Source organism: Salmo salar, chromosome ssa15, assembly GCF_905237065.1.
Source record: "Salmo salar chromosome ssa15, Ssal_v3.1, whole genome shotgun sequence".
NCBI classification, from domain to species: domain Eukaryota; kingdom Metazoa; phylum Chordata; class Actinopteri; order Salmoniformes; family Salmonidae; genus Salmo; species Salmo salar.
This window is the reverse complement of record NC_059456.1, coordinates 53,721,736-53,740,549: the sequence shown is the minus strand read 5'-3', so window position 1 is coordinate 53,740,549 and position 18,814 is coordinate 53,721,736. Positions and strand designations below refer to the sequence as shown.

General features: G+C 42.9%; 1 protein-coding gene across 2 annotated transcripts in view; it reads left to right on the top strand.

Moving 5' to 3' along the window:
• The window catches only part of LOC106571566 (bromo adjacent homology domain-containing 1 protein), a 73,747-nt gene extending 55,057 nt beyond the window's left edge, over window positions 1–18,690 (top strand). For both annotated transcript variants that reach the window (XM_014144760.2, XM_014144759.2), the window contains exons 3-7: window positions 7,908–8,266; window positions 12,609–12,768; window positions 17,145–17,224; window positions 17,410–17,501; window positions 17,779–18,690. In XM_014144760.2, the coding sequence (XP_014000235.1) occupies window positions 7,908–8,266; window positions 12,609–12,768; window positions 17,145–17,224; window positions 17,410–17,501; window positions 17,779–17,968 (881 nt within the window). In that variant the 3' untranslated portion in view covers window positions 17,969–18,690. The remainder of the gene's footprint in view (window positions 1–7,907; window positions 8,267–12,608; window positions 12,769–17,144; window positions 17,225–17,409; window positions 17,502–17,778) is intronic.
• Window positions 18,691–18,814: the final 124 nt, after the last annotated feature.

The window sequence follows — 18,814 nt, the reverse complement described above, 5'->3', positions numbered from 1 at the left end:
TAAGACTCTCGTTAATCTAACCACATTGTCCGATTTCAAAAAGGCTTTACAGCGAAAGCAAAACATTAGATTATGTTAGGAGAGTACATAGACACAAATAACCACACAGCCATTTTTCAAGCAAGCATATATGTCACAAAAACCCAAAACACAGCTAAATGCAGCACTAACCTTTGATGATCTTCATCAGATGACACTCCTAGGACATTATGTTATACAATACATGCATGTTTTGTTCAATCAAGTTCATATTTATATCAAAAAACAGCTTTTTACATTGGTGTGTGATGTTCAGAAATTGTATTCCCACCGAAAACTTCCGGTAAATTTACTAAATTACTCATGATAAACGTTGACAAAATACATAACAATTATTTTAAGAATTATAGATACAGAACTCCTTTATGCAATCGCTATGTCACATTTTAAAATAGCTTTTCGGCGAAAGCACATTTTGCAATATTCTGAGTAAATAGCTCAGCCATCACGGCTAGCTAATTTGACACCCGCCAAGTTCGGAGCAACCTAAACTCAGAATTACTATTAGAAAAATTGGATTACCTTTGCTGTTCTTCGTCAGAATGCACTCCCAGGACTGCTACTTCCAAATAATCCATAGTTATGTGCAAATACCCCCGTTTTGTTCATGCGTTCAGGTCACTATCCAAAAGGTAACGTGCGAGCGCATTTCGAGACAAAAAATGTCAAAATGTTCCTTTACCGTACTTAGAAGCATGTCAAACGCTGTTTAAAATCGATTTTTATGGTATTTTTCTCGTAAAATAGCGATAATATTCCAACCAGACAATGTTGTATTCATTCAAAAAGGAAGAGAAAAACTGGCGAGGTCTCGTGACCACGCATTTCCAATCTCTTAGCCACCAGGCAGTCCACTGACAAACTGTGCTCCTGTTTTCTGCCCAGAGACAGGAGACGCGTCAATCCGCTTTCTGAACGCTTTAGAGAGCCAATGGAAGCCTTAGAAAGTGCTACATAACCCTACGGGCACTGTAGTTTCGATAGAGAAGCAAAGGGAGAACCTCAAAATCGCAGACAGGCCACTTCCTGCTTGGAATTTTCTCAGGTTTTTGCCTGCCATATGAGTTCTGTTATACTCACAGGCACCATTCAAACAGTTTTAGAAACTTCAGAGGGTTTTCTATCCAAATGTACAAATAATATGCATATTCTCGTTTCTGGGAAAGAGTAGTAACCAGTTTAAATCGGGTATGTTTTTTATCCGGCCGTGAAAATACTGCCCCCTAGCCCAGACAGGTTAACAAACTATAGTTTTGGCAAGTCGGTTAGGACATCTACTTTGTGCATGACACAAGTTATTCTTCCAGCAATTGTTTACAGACAGATTATTTCACTTATAATTCACTGTATCACAATTCCAGTGGGTCAGAAGTTCACATACACTAAGTTGACTGTGCCTTTAAACAGCTTGGAACATTCCAGAAAATGAGCTTCTCTTAGGCTAATTGACATCATTTTAGTCAATTGGTGTACCTGTGGATGTATTTCAAGGCCTACCTTCAAACTCAGTGCCTGTTTGCTTGACATCATGGGAAAATCAAAAGATATAACAGACTGACCCCAGCCCCCCGACACATAAACTACTGTAGCATAAATACTGGCTGAGACAGGAGGGGTCGGGAGACACTGTGGCCCCATCCGACGATACCCCTGGACAGGGCCAAACAGGCAGGATATAACCCCACCCACTTTGCCAAAGCACAGTCCCCACACCACTAGAGGGATATCTTCAACCGCCAACTTACCTTCCTGAGACAAGGCCGAGTATAGCCCACAAAGATCTCCGCCACGGCACAACCCAAGGGGGGGAGCCAACCCAGACAGCAAGATTACGTCAGTGACTCAACCCACTCAAGTGACGCACCCCTCCTTAGGAACGGCATGGAAGAGCACCAGTAAGCCAGTGACCAAGTCTGCGTCTCTCACATGGATAGGCAGACCATTCCATAAAAATGGAGCTCTATAGGAGAAAGCCCTGCCTCCAGCTGTTTGCTTAGAAATTCTAGGGACAGTAAGGAGGCCTGCGTCTTGTGACCGTAGTGTACGTGTAGTTATGTACGGCCAGACCAAATCGGAAAGATGGGTAGGAGCAAGCCAATGTAATGCTTTGTAGGTTAGCAGTAAATCCTTGAAATCAGCCCTTGCCTTAACAGGAAGCCAGTAGAGAGGCTATCACTGGAGTAATGTGATCCATTTTTTTTGTTCAAGTCAAGATTCTAGCAGCCGTGTTTAGCACTAACTGAAGTTTATTTAGTGCTTTATCCGGGTAGCCGGAAAGTACTGTAAAGCATTGCAGTAGTCTAACCTAGAAGTGACAAAAGCATGGATTCATTTTTCTGCATCATTTTTGGACAGAAAGTTTCAGATTTTTGCAGTGTTACGTAGATGGAAAAAGCTGTCCTTGAAACAGTCTTGATATGTTCGTCAAAAGAGAGATCAGGGTCCAGAGTAATGCAGAGGTCCTTCACAGTTTTATTTAAGACGACTGTACAACCATCAAGATTAATTGTCAGATTCTACAGAAGATCTCTTTGTTTCTTGGGACCTAGAACAAGCATCTCTGTTTTGTCTGAGTTTTAAAATAGAAAATTTGCCGCCATCCACTTCCTTATGTCTGAAACACAGGCTTCCAAGGACTTCAACTGTAAGTATTCACACCCCCTGAGTCTATACTTTATAGAAGCACCGTTGGCAGCAATTACAGCTGTGAGTCTTTTTGGGTAAGTCTCTAAGAGCTTTGCACACCTGGAATGTACAATATTTGCACATTATTCTTTTAAATATTCTTAAAGCTCTGTTAAGTTGGTTGTTGATCATTGCTAGACAGCCATTTTCAAGTCTTGCCATAGATTTTCAAGCCAATTTAAGTCAAAACTGTAACTATGCCACTCAGGAACATTCAATGTTGTCTTGCTAAGCAACTCCAGTGTAGATTTGGCCTTGTGTTTTAGGTTATTGTCCTGCTGAAAGGTGAATTTCTCTCACAGTGTGTCACGACTTCCGCCGAAGTCGGTTCCTCTCCTTGTTCGGGCGGCGTTCGGCGGTCGGCGTCGCCGGTCTTCTAACCATCATCGATCCATTTGTTTTGTCTTGTCTTCAAATCAAATTTATTTTTATATAGCCCTTCGTACATCAGCTGATATTCTCAAAGTGCTGTACAGAAACCCAGCCTAAAACCCCAAACAGCAAGCAAAGCATGTGAAAGAAGCACGGTGGCTAGGAAAAACTCCCTAGGAAAAACTCCCTAGAAAGGCCAAAAACCTAGGAAGAAACCTAGAGAGGAACCAGGCTATGAGGGGTGGCCAGTCCTCTTCTGGCTGTGCAGGGTGGATATTATAACAGAACATGGTCAAGATGTTAAAATGTTCATAAATGACCAGCATGGTCAAATAATAATAATCATAGTAGTTGTCGAGGGTGCAACAAGCACGTCCGGTGAACAGGTCAGGGTTCCATAGCCGCAGGCAGAACAGTTGAAACTGGAGCAGCAGCACGGCCAGGTGGACTGGGGACAGCAAGGAGTCATCATACCAGGTAGTCCTGAGGCATGGTCCTAGGGCTCAGGTCCTCCGAGAGAAAGACAGAATTTTTTTTGTCTTCTCACACAGCTGGTCTCAATTTCCCTCATTTTATGTTGTGTATTTAACCCTCTGTTCCCCCCATGTCTTTGTGCGGAATTGTTTATTGTAAGTGCATGTGCACGTTTTCTCTGGTGCGCAACAGGTTTTCTACCCATTTGTTTGTGGTTCTGGTTACCGGTGGTTTTATGAATAAAACTGCTCCGTTGATTACCAAGTTTTGCTCTCCTATGCCTGACTTCCCTGCCGCCAGTTACGCACTCCCTTACACAGTGTCTGTTGGAAATCAATCTGAACCAGTTTCTCCTTTAGGATTTTGCCTGTGCTTAGCTCTATTCCGGTTATTTTTATCCTAAAAAAAACTCTGTAGTCCTTGCAGATGACAAGCATACCCATAACACGATGCACCCACCACTATAATGGAAAATATGAAGATTGGCACTCAGTGACGTTTTGTGTTGGATTTGCCCCAAACATAACCCTTTGTATTCAGGACATGAAGTGAATTTCTTTGCCACATTTTTTGCAGTTTTACTTTAGTGCCTTTAACTCTCTAATTTAGTTTGGTATTGTGGAGTAACTACAATGTTGTTGATCCATCTTCAGTTTTCTCCTATCACAGCCATTAAACTCTGTAACTGTTTTAAAGTCACCATTGGCATGGTGAAATCCATGAGCAGTTTTCTTCCTCTCCGCCAACTTAGTTAGGAAGGACGCCTGTATCTTTGTAGTGACTGGGTGTATTGATACACCATTCAAAGTGTAATTAATAACTTCACCATACTCAAATAGATATTCAGTGTCTGCTTGTTCTATTTTTACCCATCTACCAATAGATGCTCTTCTTTGTGAGGCATTGAAAAACCTCCCTGGTCTTTGTGGTTGAATCTGTGTTAGAAATTCACTGCTCAACTGAGTCCATGCAACTTATTATGTGACTTGTTAAGCACATTTTTACTCCAAAGTTATTTAGGCTTGCCATAACAAAGGGGTTGAATACTTATTGACTCCCTCTCTAACTTTAAGCATCAGTTGTCAGAGCCGATCACTGTACCTGTACACAGACAATCTGTAAATAGCACACCCAACTACCCCATATTGTTATTTATCTTCTTGCTCTTTTGCACCCCAGTATCTCTACTTGAACTTCATCATCTGCACATCTATCACTCCAGTGTTAATGCTAAATTGTAATTATTTCGCCTCTATGGCCTATTTATTGCTTTACCTCCCTAACTCTTCTTCTGCATTTGCACCCACTGTACATGTACTTTTTCTATTGTGTTATTGACTGCACGTTTGTCTATTTGTAACTCTGTGTTGTTGTTTTTGTCGCACTGCTTTGCTTTATCTTGGCTAGGTCGCAGTTGTAAATGAGAACTTGTTCTCAACTGGCCTACTGGGTTAAATAAAGGTGAAATAAAAATAAAACAAATAAATTAAAAACATTTCAGCTTTTCATTTTTTATTAATTTATAAAAATGTTTTTAAAAAAATGCAAAAATCCACTTGACATTTTGGGGTAGTGTGTAGGCCAGTGACCCAAAATCTCAATTAAATACATTTTTAATTCAAGCTGTAACACAACAAAATGTGGAAAAAGTCAAGGGGTGTAAATAGGCCTACTTTCTGAAGGCACTGTATGTAGAATCTAAATGGATTCCCCTACAGGGACAAAACAAAGAACCCACAAGGGTTTCTTGTGAGAGGGTCCTAAAAATCTAAGGGTTTTACGTGGCACTCAAAAGGGTTCCCCTACAGGGACAAATGATAGAATGTCTATTGGTTCCAATCATTTAACAATCTTTATCATACCCACAGATCCAGTGGTGAAGCAGGAAATTCAGGTTGCTGGCAACCGAGACGTTCAGTACAAAGTGAGGTTGACTCCCAAGTTATTAGAACTTTGCTGGTATGCAAAACCACACCCATCATTATCATATTTCCCAGCATGCTCTATTGCAGTTTGCTTTTCAGAATTGTTTGTTTCAGTATCTGTGGTGCATGTACATTGATTCATTCATTAATCAGTTGATTTATCTTATGCTACACAAAGATAAATAACATACAGTACCAGTCAAAAGTTTGGACACACCTACTCATTCAAGGGTTTTTCTTTATTTTTACTATTTTCTATTAAATAACACATGAAATCATGTAGTAACAAAATATTTTAAACATATCAAAATATATTTTAGATTTGAGAATCTTCAAATAGCCACCCTTTGCCTTGATGACAGCTTTGCACACTCTTGTCATTCTCTCAACCAGCTTCATGAGGTAGTCACCTGGAATGCATTTCAATTAACAGGTGTGCCTTTGTTAAAAGTTAATTTGTGGAATTTCTTTCCTTCTTAATGCGTTTGAGCCAATCAGTTGGGTTGTGACAAGGTAGGGGTGATATACAAAAGATTAGCCCCATTTGGTAAAGGACCAAGTCCATATTATGGCAAGAACACCTCAAATAAGCAAAGAGAAACGACAGTCCATCATTACTTTAAGACATGAAGGTCAGTCAATGCGGAAAATTTCAAGAACTTTCAAAGTTTCTTCAAGTGTAGTCGCGAAAACCATCAAGCGCTATGATGAAACTGGCTCTCATGAGGACCAACACAGTAAAGGAAGACCCAAAATTACCTCCCAGCCTCAGAAATTGCAGGCCAAATAAATGCTTCACAGAGTTCAAGTAACAGACACATCAACTGTTCGGAGGAGACTGCGTGAATCAGACCTTCAAGTTCGAATTGCTGCAAAGAATGGCACAACAACAACAAAAAAGGTCAGCCAAAGCAAAAAATGAATTTATATGAATGCTGCGAGTATGGAAATGATTTGCTCACTGGGTAATGAATATCCAACTACTCAGACCTTCATGGTTGAATTGCTGCAAAGAAACCACTACTACAGGACAACAATAAGAATAAGAGACTTGCTTGGGCCAAGAAACATGAGCAATGAACATTAGACCGGTGGAAATGTGTCTTTTGGTCTGATAAGTCCAAATTTGAGATTGTTGGTTCCAACCGCCGTGTCTTTGTGAGACACGGAGTAGGTGAACGGATGATCTCCACATGTGTGGTTCCCATCGTGAAGCATGGAGGAGGAGGTGTGATGGTGCTTTGCTGGTGACACTGTCAGTGATTTATTTAGAATTCAAGGCACACTTAATCAGCATGGCTACCACAGCAATTCACCATCCCATCTGGTTTGCACTTAGTGGGAACCATTTGTTTTTCAACAGGACAATGATCCAGCCCACCTCCAGGCTGTGTAAGTGCTATTTGACCAAGAAGGCAAGTGATGCATCAGATGACCTTGCCTCCACAATCAACCCAATTGAGATGGTTTGGGATGAGTTCATTTTACCTTTACTTAACTAGGCAAGTCAGTTAAGAACAAATTCTCATTTTCAATGACGGCCTAGGAACAGTGGGTTCAGGGACAGAATGACAGATTTGTACCTTGTCAGCTCAGGGATTTGAACTTGCAACCTTTCAGTTACTAGTCCAACGCTCTAACCACTAGGCTACGCTGCCACCCCAGTTGGACCGCAGAGTGAAGGAAAAGCAGCCAGCAAGTGCTCAGCATATATGGGAACTCCTTCAAGACTGTTGGAAAAGCATTCCAGGTGAATCTGGTTGAGAGAATGCCAAGAGTGTACAAAGCTGTAATCAAGGCAAAGGGTGGCTACTTTGAAGAATCTAAAATATATTTTCATTTGTTTAAAACTTTTTTGGTTACTTCATGATTCCATATATGTTATTTCATAGTTTTGATGTCATCACTTTATTCTACAATGTAGAAAATAAAGAAAAACCCTTAAATAAGTAGGTGTGTCCAAAATTTTGACTGGTACTGTACTTATTTCTCAACTAGTCCAATCTGTTAGTTGGACTTATTGCACTTGTTCCTGAAATGGTTTTTCCAGTTTAGATGGTTTAGGTAGGATTCCAAAAGGAGTTAAACCTCACTTTTCAGTCCCGCATAATGTGGCTTGATGCTGGTTTTGCTTTAGCTTTTGCTGGTCACCAGCGAAAACACAACGAAGGCTGGTCACAAACGAAAACACAATGAAGGCTGGTCACCAGCGAAAACACAACGAAGGCTGATCCGCCAGAATAACCAGCTAGACCATGCTGGTCAGACAAGCTAGACCATGCTGGTCGGCCAGCAGAACCAGTTAGACCATGCTGGTCGGACCAGCTTCAAATTTATGCTGGTCTATGCTGTTTTTTTTCAGCAGGGCTTCTCTTCCTCCCTTTCTCTCTCTCTTTCTCTTTTTCTTTCCAGAGGGTTACTCCTCCCCCAAAGGCGACCACAACCCCTCCCTCCTGGTCTCCCCCTCCCTCCCCCTCTCGGGCTGCCCCCTCCACACCACCCCCTCCTCCACCCAGGCCAAGCCCCATCTCCTCACCCACCTGTCTGACCGCAGAGTGCCCCATGCTAGACTGAAGCTGGCCAGGGAGTGCCCTGAGAGCACCAAGCCACCTAACGGTTATCTGTCCATGGGGAGAACCAGGCTGTCGCAGAAACAGCCAGCCCCGACACCCTGCCTATCCCCCGCCAAGCAGAAGATGGTCAGCCACCGACGGGCCACCAATGGGTGGCTGCCTGTAGGATTGCCCACGGAGAAAGAAGTGTTCATTGCGGTGGGTTGGATCAAGAGTTTGTGTGTCTTTGTGTTGAGATACTGAGAATTTTCTTCCCTCATACTACCATGGCAACCTGACCATTCCATAGCTTTCAATTGGCTTATTGTTGTTAACCCTATCAGTCCAAGAGACCCCAGCAAAAATCAGCATTTCATTTATCTAACTTTCATTTGTCTGCATGTCCAGCCCTTATATTTAGCCTCACAATGAAGTGTTTTGCCATTTTATTTTCAAGACAACCAGGGCTATAAGTAGAACACAAAACAATTTGACAGCTGTATTCATGAGTTTTATTGACATATGTCACAACAACAACAGAAAAGGCAAAAAGCAAAAAATGAATTTATATGAATGCGGTGAGTACATAAATGATTTGCTCACTGGGTAATGAATATCCTACTACTCAGTGACAGCTGTGTGGAGTTTGGCGTTTGTGACAGCAGCTATGTGAGCTTAGTACAGTATTATAGACACCATGTCCTGGGATTTCCTATCTTCTATGTTGAAAAACCCCTTACCTTCTAACGACTAATGTGTAGCTTGTGAGCAAAACGTTACGTATGCGTGTTCGTGAGAGTCTCAGCTTTTCATAGATACAGTGTATTCGGGAAATATTCAGACGCCTTCTCTTTTTCCACATTTTGTTACGTTACAGCCTTATTCTAAAATGGATTAAATAAAAAAAGAATCCTAATCAATCTACACACAATAGCCCATAATGTATTAAACATTGATTCAATTGATTGGACATGATTTGGAAAGGCACACACCTGTCTATATAAGGTCCCACAGTTGACAGTGCATGTCAGAGCAAAAACCAAGTCATGAGGTCGAAGGAATTGTCCGTAGAGCTCCGAGACAGGATTGTGTCGAGGCACAGATCTGGGAAGGGTACCAAAAAATGTCTACAGCATTGAAGGTCCCCAAGAACACAGTGGCCTCCATCATTCTTAAATGGAAGAAGTTTGGAACCACCAAGACTCTTCCTAGAGCTGGCCGCCCGGCCCAACTGAGCAATCGGGGGAGAAGGGCCTTGGTCAGGGATGTGAAACCGATAGTAACTGTGACAGCGCTCTAGAGTTCCTTTGTGGAGATGGGAGAACCTTCCAGAAGGACAACCATCTCCGCAGCACTCCACCAACCAGGCCTTTATTGTAGAGTGGCCAGATGGAAGCCACTCCTCAGTAAAAGGCACATGACAGCCCACTCGGAGTTTGCCAAGAGGCACCTAAAGGACTCTCAGACCATGAGAAACAAGATTCTGTGGTCTGATGAAACCAATATTGAACTTTTTGGCCTGAATGCCAAGCGTCGTGTCCGGAAGAAACCTGGCACCATTCCTATGGTGAAGCATGGTGATGGCAGCATCATGCTGTGGGGATGATTTACAGCGGCAGGGACTGGGAGACTAGTCAGGATCGAGGGAAGAATGGAGAAAAGTACAGAGAGATCCTTGATGAAAACCTGCTCCAGAATGCTCAGCACCTCAGACTGGGGCGAAGGTTCACTTTCCAACAGGACAACAACCCTAAGCACACAGCCAAGACAATGCAGGAGTGGCTTCGTCTCTGACTGTCCTTTAGTGGCCCAGCCAGAGCCCGGACTTGAACCCGATCTAACATCTCTGGAGAGACCTGAAAATAGCTGTGCAGCGACGCTCCCATCCAACCTGACAGCGCTTGAGAGGATCTGCTGAGAAGAATGGGAGAAACTCCACAAATACAGGTGTGCCAAGCTTGTAGCATCATACCCAAGAAGACTCGAGGCTGTAATCGCTGCCAAAGGTCCATATGACGTTGAGAAATAGTGCATTGTGGGTAGTTTAGAAGATATCCAGAAATAAGTTGATAAATAAGTAATAACCCAAAAACATAACAATGTTTGTAGTTTTAGGTAACCAGATCGTGACTACAACTAAGTTACTAAGTCTTTGACCACACTAAGTTGTTACTTCCTAGCTAATTTTGCCCCAACATCGGACACCCCCCAACTCCAGACACTCGCTAGCGGTTAGAGGATTACATCACCTCGAGCTCAACATTTAAATGGACTCGAAAATAACAGTACATTTTGCGATTAAAGACACCCTTCTTACTAGCTGACCATCGATTTTCATTGCAATTTCTTTTTTTGAGCAGTGTATATATACTGCTCAAAAAAATAAAGGGAACACTTAAACAACACATCCTAGATCTGAATGAAAGAAATAATCTTATTAAATACTTTTTTCTTTACATAGTTGAATGTGCTGACAACAAAATCACACAAAAATAATCAATGGAAATCCAATTTATCAACCCATGGAGGTCTGGATTTGGAGTCACACTCAAAATTAAAGTGGAAAACCACACTACAGGCTGATCCAACTTTGATGTAATGTCCTTAAAACAAGTCAAAATGAAGCTCAGTAGTGTGTGTGGCCTCCACGTGCCTGTATGACCTCCCTACAACGCCTGGGCATGCTCCAGATGAGGTGGCAGATGGTCTCCTGAGGGATCTCCTCCCAGACCTGGACTAAAGCATCCGCCAACTCCTGGACAGTCTGTGGGGCAACGTGTCGTTGGTGGATGGAGCGAGACATGATGTCCCAGATGTGCTCAATTGGATTCAGGTCTGGGGAACGGGCAGGCCAGTCCATAGCATCAATGCCTTCCTCTTGCAGGAACTGCTGACACACTCCAGCCACATGAGGTCTAGCATTGTCTTGCATTAGGAGGAACCCAGGGCCAACCGCACCAGCATATGGTCTCACAAGGGGTCTGAGGATCTCATCTCGGTACCTAATGGCAGTCAGGCTACCTCTTGCGAGCACATGGAGGGCTTTCCGGAACCCAAAGAAATGCCACCCCACACCATGACTGACCCACCGCCAAACCGGTCATGCTGGAGGATCTTGCAGGCAGCAGAACGTTCTCCACGGCGTCTCCAGACTCTGTCACGTCTGTCACATGCTCAGTGTGAACCTGCTTTCATCTGTGAAGAGCACAGGGCGCCAGTGGCGAATTTGCCAATCTTGGTGTTCTCTGGCAAATGCCAAACGTCCTGCACGGTGTTGGGTAAGCACAACCCCCATCTGTGGACGTCGGGCCCTCATACCACCCTCATGGAGTCTGTTTCTGACCGTTTGAGCAGACACATGCACATTTGTGGCCTGCTGGAGGTCATTTTGCAGGGCTCTGGCAGTGCTTCTCCTGCTCCTCCTTGCACAAAGGCGGAGGTAGCGGTCCTGCTGCTGGGTTGTTGCCCTCCTACGGCCTCCTCCACGTCTCCTGATGTACTGGCCTGTCTCCTGGTAGCGCCTCCATGCTCTGGACACTACGCTGACAGATACAGCAAACCTTCTTGCCACAGCTCGCATTGATGTGCCATCCTGGATAAGCTGCACTACCTGAGCCACTTGTGTGGGTTGTAGACTCCGTCTCATGCTACCACTAGAGTGAAAGCACCGCCAGCATTCAAAAGTGACCAAAACATCAGCCAGGAAGCATAGGAACTGAGAAGTGGTCTGTGGTCCCCACCTGCAGAACCACTCCTTTATTTGGGGTGTCTTGCTAATTGCCTATAATTTCCACCTGTTGTCTATTCCATTTGCACAACAGCATGTGAAATTTATTGTCAATCAGTGTTGCTTCCTAAGTGGACAGTTTGATTTCACAGAAGTGTGATTGACTTGGAGTTACATTGTGTTGTTTAAGTGTTCCCTTTATTTTTTTGAGCAGTGTATATATATATATATATATATATATATATAATATATATTATATTAATATATATATTTAATATCCAACTTTTTACCTCTGAAATATAGCTAACGAATTTCAGGCAAGTGATTTTTTTGGGGCCACGGAAGGCTAAACAACTAGTCAACTATCTAGTAAACACTTCGGATACGAGATTAGTGTCTCTTTTTTGAACAAAATTAAATGGATAGATCTTGTAATTCAACAAAATCGTAAGGTGGCCAATAACTGGGGACTGTATTCCGATAGTACGGGACATATCTTTTTGCTAAACCGCTTATCAAAAAGCTGATAGTAGTAGTATTTCCACTGAAATGTCAAACATGCTAATTGCTAACCCGTTAGGTAACATTTTTAGGAAGCCAATAATCACAAAACATTGATGGCTTGATCACAAGATAACACTGTTGAAGGTAATATATTTCTTAAATGCTGTTGAGTATGCCGATAATGCGGGGTGCTACGTTACCCTTTAATGAGAATGTGTTCCAAGTCCACTTCTCTGATAGAAAACTGCTGATGTAGCCAGTGACTGGAGAATAAAGATAAGTGTGTCGTGTTTTGACGGTGTGTTTGTGGTACGTGTGTGTGTGTCTCAGGGGGAGGATGAGACAGCTTTGCGGCAGTGTTATGAAGGAGTACAGAGAGACAGCGAAGTGGTACGTGTCAGAGACACAGTGCTACTGCGCTCCGGTCCCCGGAAGAAGTCCCTGCCTTACGTCGCCAAGATATCGGCGCTCTGGGAGGACCCCAAATCTGGTGAGAGAGAAATAGCAGGATGTCCTAACCTGTTGTTGGGGTATAATAGTTGGCTGTGTGTGTGTCCCAGCTAGGGTTGCACATTTTGGGGAATATTCAGAGGTGGAAACTTTCCGTGGTAATTAACGGGAATACATGGGAATTAACGTACATATATGGGAATTAACGGAAATATATGCAAAAAGAATATTAATACCATTTAAATGTAGATGTTTTTTGCATTGGATATATTTACCATATCATATGGAGACAGAAACATAAACCTTTTACATCATCATAAGTAGACATAATTGCAAATGATTAAATCCTTCCAATTTAGTTACAAATTGAACTTTAATTAAATGAGTTGACTCTTCACATGGGATGATTTCACTGAACAACAAAAGAAAGGGAATATTGAATGATCTCCAATGATCCATCGCATCTCCCAAAAACGTTTTCAACATACATCTGTAAAATGATAGTCTAGAAACTAAAGCTTTGGTTGTCTTCCTCTCAGGCTTCCATGTCTTCTCCCTGGACCTCCTCAATGTCCACCTCTTGAACATCAGACTGAGACCTCATCTTCACTGTCACTTTCCAACCTTGTTGAGGATGGCTTGTTGTCAGGCCCAAAAAGCCTCAAATTTGCCCAGCTGGCAATTTTTCAACCCTTGTATTGGTCAGCCTGTTGCGTGCATTGGTGTGTGTGTGTTCCCAAACAAGGACCAGTTGCACTCTGAGGCAGCTGATGTTGGTGGGATTTGGAGGATGATGGAGGCAACAAAGTCCCTTCCACCAGGTGGCTGATGAGATATGTTGGCACGACTGCCATATTACATCTCCATCCCAAATCGCTTGCTTGGAAGTGTACTTCGCTAGACTGCCAAGAACCTTTCCCTCATCCAAGCCAAGGTGGCGAGACACGGTAGTGATGACACCATAGGCCTTGTTGATCTCTGCTCCAGACAGGATGCTCTTTCCAGCATACTTGGGGGCAAACATGTATGGGCTTCAGGCAGAAGTCTTCACGCTTTTTGATGTATTTCAGAAATGCAGTTTCCTCTGCTTGGAGCAACAGTGAAGTGGGCAGAGCAGTACGGATTTCTTCTCTTACATCTATCTGCAAGCAGAGTCTGAACATCAGACAGGATGGCATGGTCTCCTTCAATCTGTGCTATGGCTACTGCTATAGGTTTCAGCCTGTTTACCACTCTCTCCCAAAATACATCATCCAGGAGGATCCTCTTGATGGGGCTGTCCATATCAGCAGACTGTGATATGGCCATTTCTTGGAGAGACTCCTTCCCCTCCAGGAGACTGTCAAACATGATGACACACCACCCCAATGGGTGTTGCTGGGCAGCTTCAATGTGGTTCTCTTATTCTTCTCACTTTGCTTGGTGAGGTAGATTGCTGCTATAACTTGATAATCCTTCACATATCTAACCATTTCCTTGGCTCTCTTGTAGAGTGTATCCATTGTTTTCAATGCCATGATGTCCTTGAGGAGCAGATTTAATGCATGAGCAGCATAGCCAATGGGTGTGATGTGAGGGTAGGACTCCTCCACTTTAGACCAAGCAGCCTTCATGTTCGCAGCATTGTCTGTCACCAGTGCAAATACTTTCTGTGGTCCAAGGTCATTGATGACTGCCTTCAGCTCATCTACAATGTAGAGACCGGTGTGTCTGTTGTCTCTTGTGTCTGTGCTCTTGTAGAATACTGGTTGAGGGGTGGAGATGATGTAGTTCATTATTCCTTGCCCATGAACATTCGACCACCCATCAGAGATGATTGCAATACAGTCTGCTTTCTCTATGATTTGCTTGACCTTCACTTGAAATCTGTTGAACTCTGCATCCAGCAAATGAGTAGATAAAGCATGTCTGGTTGGAGGGGTGCATGCTGGGCGAAGAACATTCAGAAATCTCTTCCAATACACATTGCCTGTGAGCATCAGAGGTAAACCAGTTGCATACACAGCTCGAGCAAGACATTCATCAGCATTTCTCAATTGGCCAGATGATTCTGCATCTTTGTTGCATTCTTCACATATGATTTGGCACAGTATTTGCAAATGTACACAGCTTTTCCTTCTATATTAGCTGCAGTGAAATGTGTCCACACGTCAGATAGTGCCCGTCGCATTTTCCTGTTAAGATTAGAAAAAAATGAGTTAAAAAAATATACAATTCCATGTACAGATAAATAGCTAAGCAGTTAGATTAAACAACTCCTTTGTAAGATAAATGTTTTAAAATGGAAACGGGTGAATTAACACTCCTCACTCAGTTAGTAGGCTCACATGGTAGCAAAAACTAACTAGCAGAAATTGTTAACAAGTTAGAAATGATTTAAACACACTTTGCTGTAGGCTACTATTTACTAGTTAACAAAAAACCATGTATGTCACATAAAATATATTCACCCCACCCAGTATTGTAATCAAAACTTACCAGAAAGCATGTAGTCCTTGGCTCAGACAGTATAGTAGTGTGGGTTAAATAGCATCTCATTAGTGTGCAAGATCTTGAGAATCAGCTGTACATGTGATGGAAGAGTTCACTGCACATGTGATGGAAGAATGCACTATGTATGCAGAGGGTTGCAATTCCATTGAATTGGGGATAGTTTAACCAAAATATACCACAAGACCTAGAATTGCCTTATGTGTATCCCACAAAAAAGGTTCACTGTTATAAGCAAACTTTTCCTGATGAATTTAAGCAAAATTCTCAGGCGTGACTTTCCATGGAAAAATTCCTGGAAAATTCCCGGAAAGTTTCCAACCCTTTTCAACCCTAGTCCCAGCTAGCACAACATTCTGAGAACCATATGTTGTTTCTTAGAGCTTGGTGAGCGCGTGGTTGTCCTATGGTTATTTTACATATTACCTTCCTGCAACTTTCTGGGAATGGTGCAGGATAGTTGCTTGGCTTTGGAACATTCTCAGCACATTTAAGGAACTTAGCCCCCCCCCCAAAAAGTATGTATTGGTATTTCATTACTTTAACAGAACGTTTCCTAAAAGTACAAACATGGTTACATTTCATTTCAATTTTGGTAATGTTCTACGAACGTTCTCCAACTGGTTTGGCATTGGGAATGTTCTCAAATAGTTAAGTTAAAACGTTAAGAAACAATGTTCTTTTGTGGGAATTTCAGTACTTCAGCATAACGTTTCCTACAGGTTTCCTCATGGTTGTATTTAAGGTCATGTTCTCAAATTGTTCCAAGAAAATTAAGAAAACTGTCCATTAAAAACAACAAGAAAATTTTAGTAACGTTGTGAGTATGTTCTAAGAATGTAATTTAAAAACATACATTCCGTTCTCAGTATCAACAAAACTCTCTATCCTCTATCTTGTTAAGTGTGTTCAGGTGTGTTGGTCGTGCCCACTAATTTACCACACCTGATCTTAATGAGTGCTTGTTTCCTTTGACGTTGGGTCTGTTTGAATAGACTATAATGAACAGCTTTTTAGGAGTTCAAAAAACATGGCATGTTAGTTCCATCCTGGTGGCGCAGTGGACTAATTCTATGGATAGAGAACAGAAGATTGTAGGTTCAAATCTCACTGATGCATTGACACAATAAAACATGTGTTTGCATGATGAATGCCTAAGGAAATTATTTTCCATGTGTCCTATCTGCTTGGCATTCGAAATGTTTACCCAAAATAAGCAATCAGTGTTATTGAAAGTCTTATTGAAACATTCAGTGAAAGTTTTAACGAAGTCGTTCAAAAACCTCCAAATAACCTATAATAAAACCTCCCAGGAAAACTTTCAAGGAACCAGAGTAAAAGTTTCTGGGAACCTCAAGGCAACCTAAAAATAAATATTCCCAGAACAGGCGAAGTGTTCTATTCTGTTCTTAGAATGTTCAAAAAAACGTTCCGTTTTACCAGTCAGGAAATGTATGAATTTGTTCCCACAAACAATGGGAAACCAAAAACATACGTTCCCACAACTTCCAAGGAACCAAATGTGCTAGCTGGGGTGTGTGTGTGTGTGTGTGGTTGTTGTAGGCTGTGAATGGTTGTTTGTGTCTGCTGGCTGTGGTGTTATTCGAGGACCATTGTTTGTCTGAAATGCTGCTTATGTCTGGCTGGTGAGAGACTGGTTGTATTTTTTGTGTGTGTGCGGTTGGTTGGCAAAGCTGTACCTTTGTTCTTCTGTGGTTGTGTGTGTGTGTGTGTGTGTGTGTGTGTGTGTGTGTGTGTGTGTGTGTGTGTGTGTGTGTGTGTGTGTGTGTGTGTGTGTGTGTGTGTGTGTGTGTGTGTGTGTGTGTGTGTGTGTGTGTGTGTGTGTGTGTGTGTGTGTGTGTGTGTGTGTGTGTGTGTTTGCCCGCCTGTGTGTGTTGACCGTGTGTGTGTGTCTCCCCTCCTCAGGAGAGCTGATGATGAGCCTGTTCTGGTACTATCGACCTGAACACACACAGGGAGGCCAAGACTCCAGTATGCACTGTGAGGTGAGGACAACTCTCTGACTCCACAATAGGACAACTCAACTATGGCTCAATCTCAGTAGTTTAAATCGGCCTCTCCTCATCTCTTTTCCTTCATCGCAGTAGCCTGAAGTGGCTTCCTCTCTTCAATCTCCTTACCTTTGATTGTGTGGCGATTGATAATTGTATGTCTGTTTCTCACCATTCAGAAAGAGATTTTTGCCTCTCGGCATCAAGACGAGAACAGTGTGGCCTGCATCGAAGACAGATGCTATGTTCTCCCACTAGCACAATACTGTAGGTAAGAAACCACACACACACACACACACACACACACACACACACACACACACACACACACACACACACACACACACACACACACACACACACACTGAGAAAGACCATGTATCCATAATTAACACTGTAGGTGAAATTAGGCATTCTTTAGTGAGTAATATTACACATCACTGACACTAGAAGTGCTCTAAGGGAGAGACATAAAGTAGAGGTATAAAGTAAAGAAAGAAAGAGAAGAAAATGTGCATTCAAAACTCACTTTAATTTTCCATATATAGATTTTGTGCCTTGGTGAAGCGGCGTGAAGAGGGGGCGCCCCCTGGCACTGCCAGAGTGGTCCCCTGCCCCTCGGACTTCAACCCCCCCGACCACCGGCAGGTTCCTGCCAACATCAACCCTGAACTAGTGTACCTCTGCCGCCACGTCTACGACTTCCGCTACGGACGCATCCTCAAGAACCTGCAGTAGGGGGCAGCAGAGGACACGCAAACACACCCACACACACCCCTAGTGGAGCAAACACACTCCTACACATGGGGCTGAAGGATGAGAGGGGGAACCCCTGAAGTGTTTTGGGGGGACCCCTGATTGACCCTTGACCCCTGATAGGCACTCGGGTCAGCTGGAGGGAGGCTGAAGGATCAAGTATCGGAAGGGGACCACTGATATCTGAGTGGGTACCTTAGCCCCCTTTACAACTGTAGCTAGGGAGCTGAAGTTTTGGCTCCCTCAACTGGAACTATACCGGCTTGGAGAAGGGAGAGGTGGATTCTTTCACAGAGATCTGTTCCTCCACATCACTTAAATAGTTAATGGTCCTGGTTACCATGTGCATCAACAGCCGTGTTGGTGACCTAACAAGAAGAGGAGCTGTGCTACCAGAGTGATACTGGGCTTATCATGTCATTGTTTTGATGTTAGAGCCTGACGTAATGACAATGTTCTTCTTCTTCATTTGTGTTTTTCTCTGAGGCAGCTGTGATCGAGAGGGCACACACACTGAGATTTTATATCCCTGCCGTGTGTCAGAGAGTGACGTAGTGGGTGTGTGTGTGTTCAGTCTGGGCTGCAGTGAAACCACAGGTGCAGGTTCACAAAGGATCGCAGTGTTTCCCCTATATTTCCCCTATGGTAAATCGTGGCCGCCAAAAAAGTATATAAAGTACCAGTCAAAAGTTTGGACACACCTACTCATTCAATGGTTTTTCTTTATTTGTACTATTTTCTACATTGTAGAATAATACTGAAGGCATCAAAACTATGAAATAACACATGGAATCATGTAGTAACCAAAAAAGTGTAAAACAAATCAAA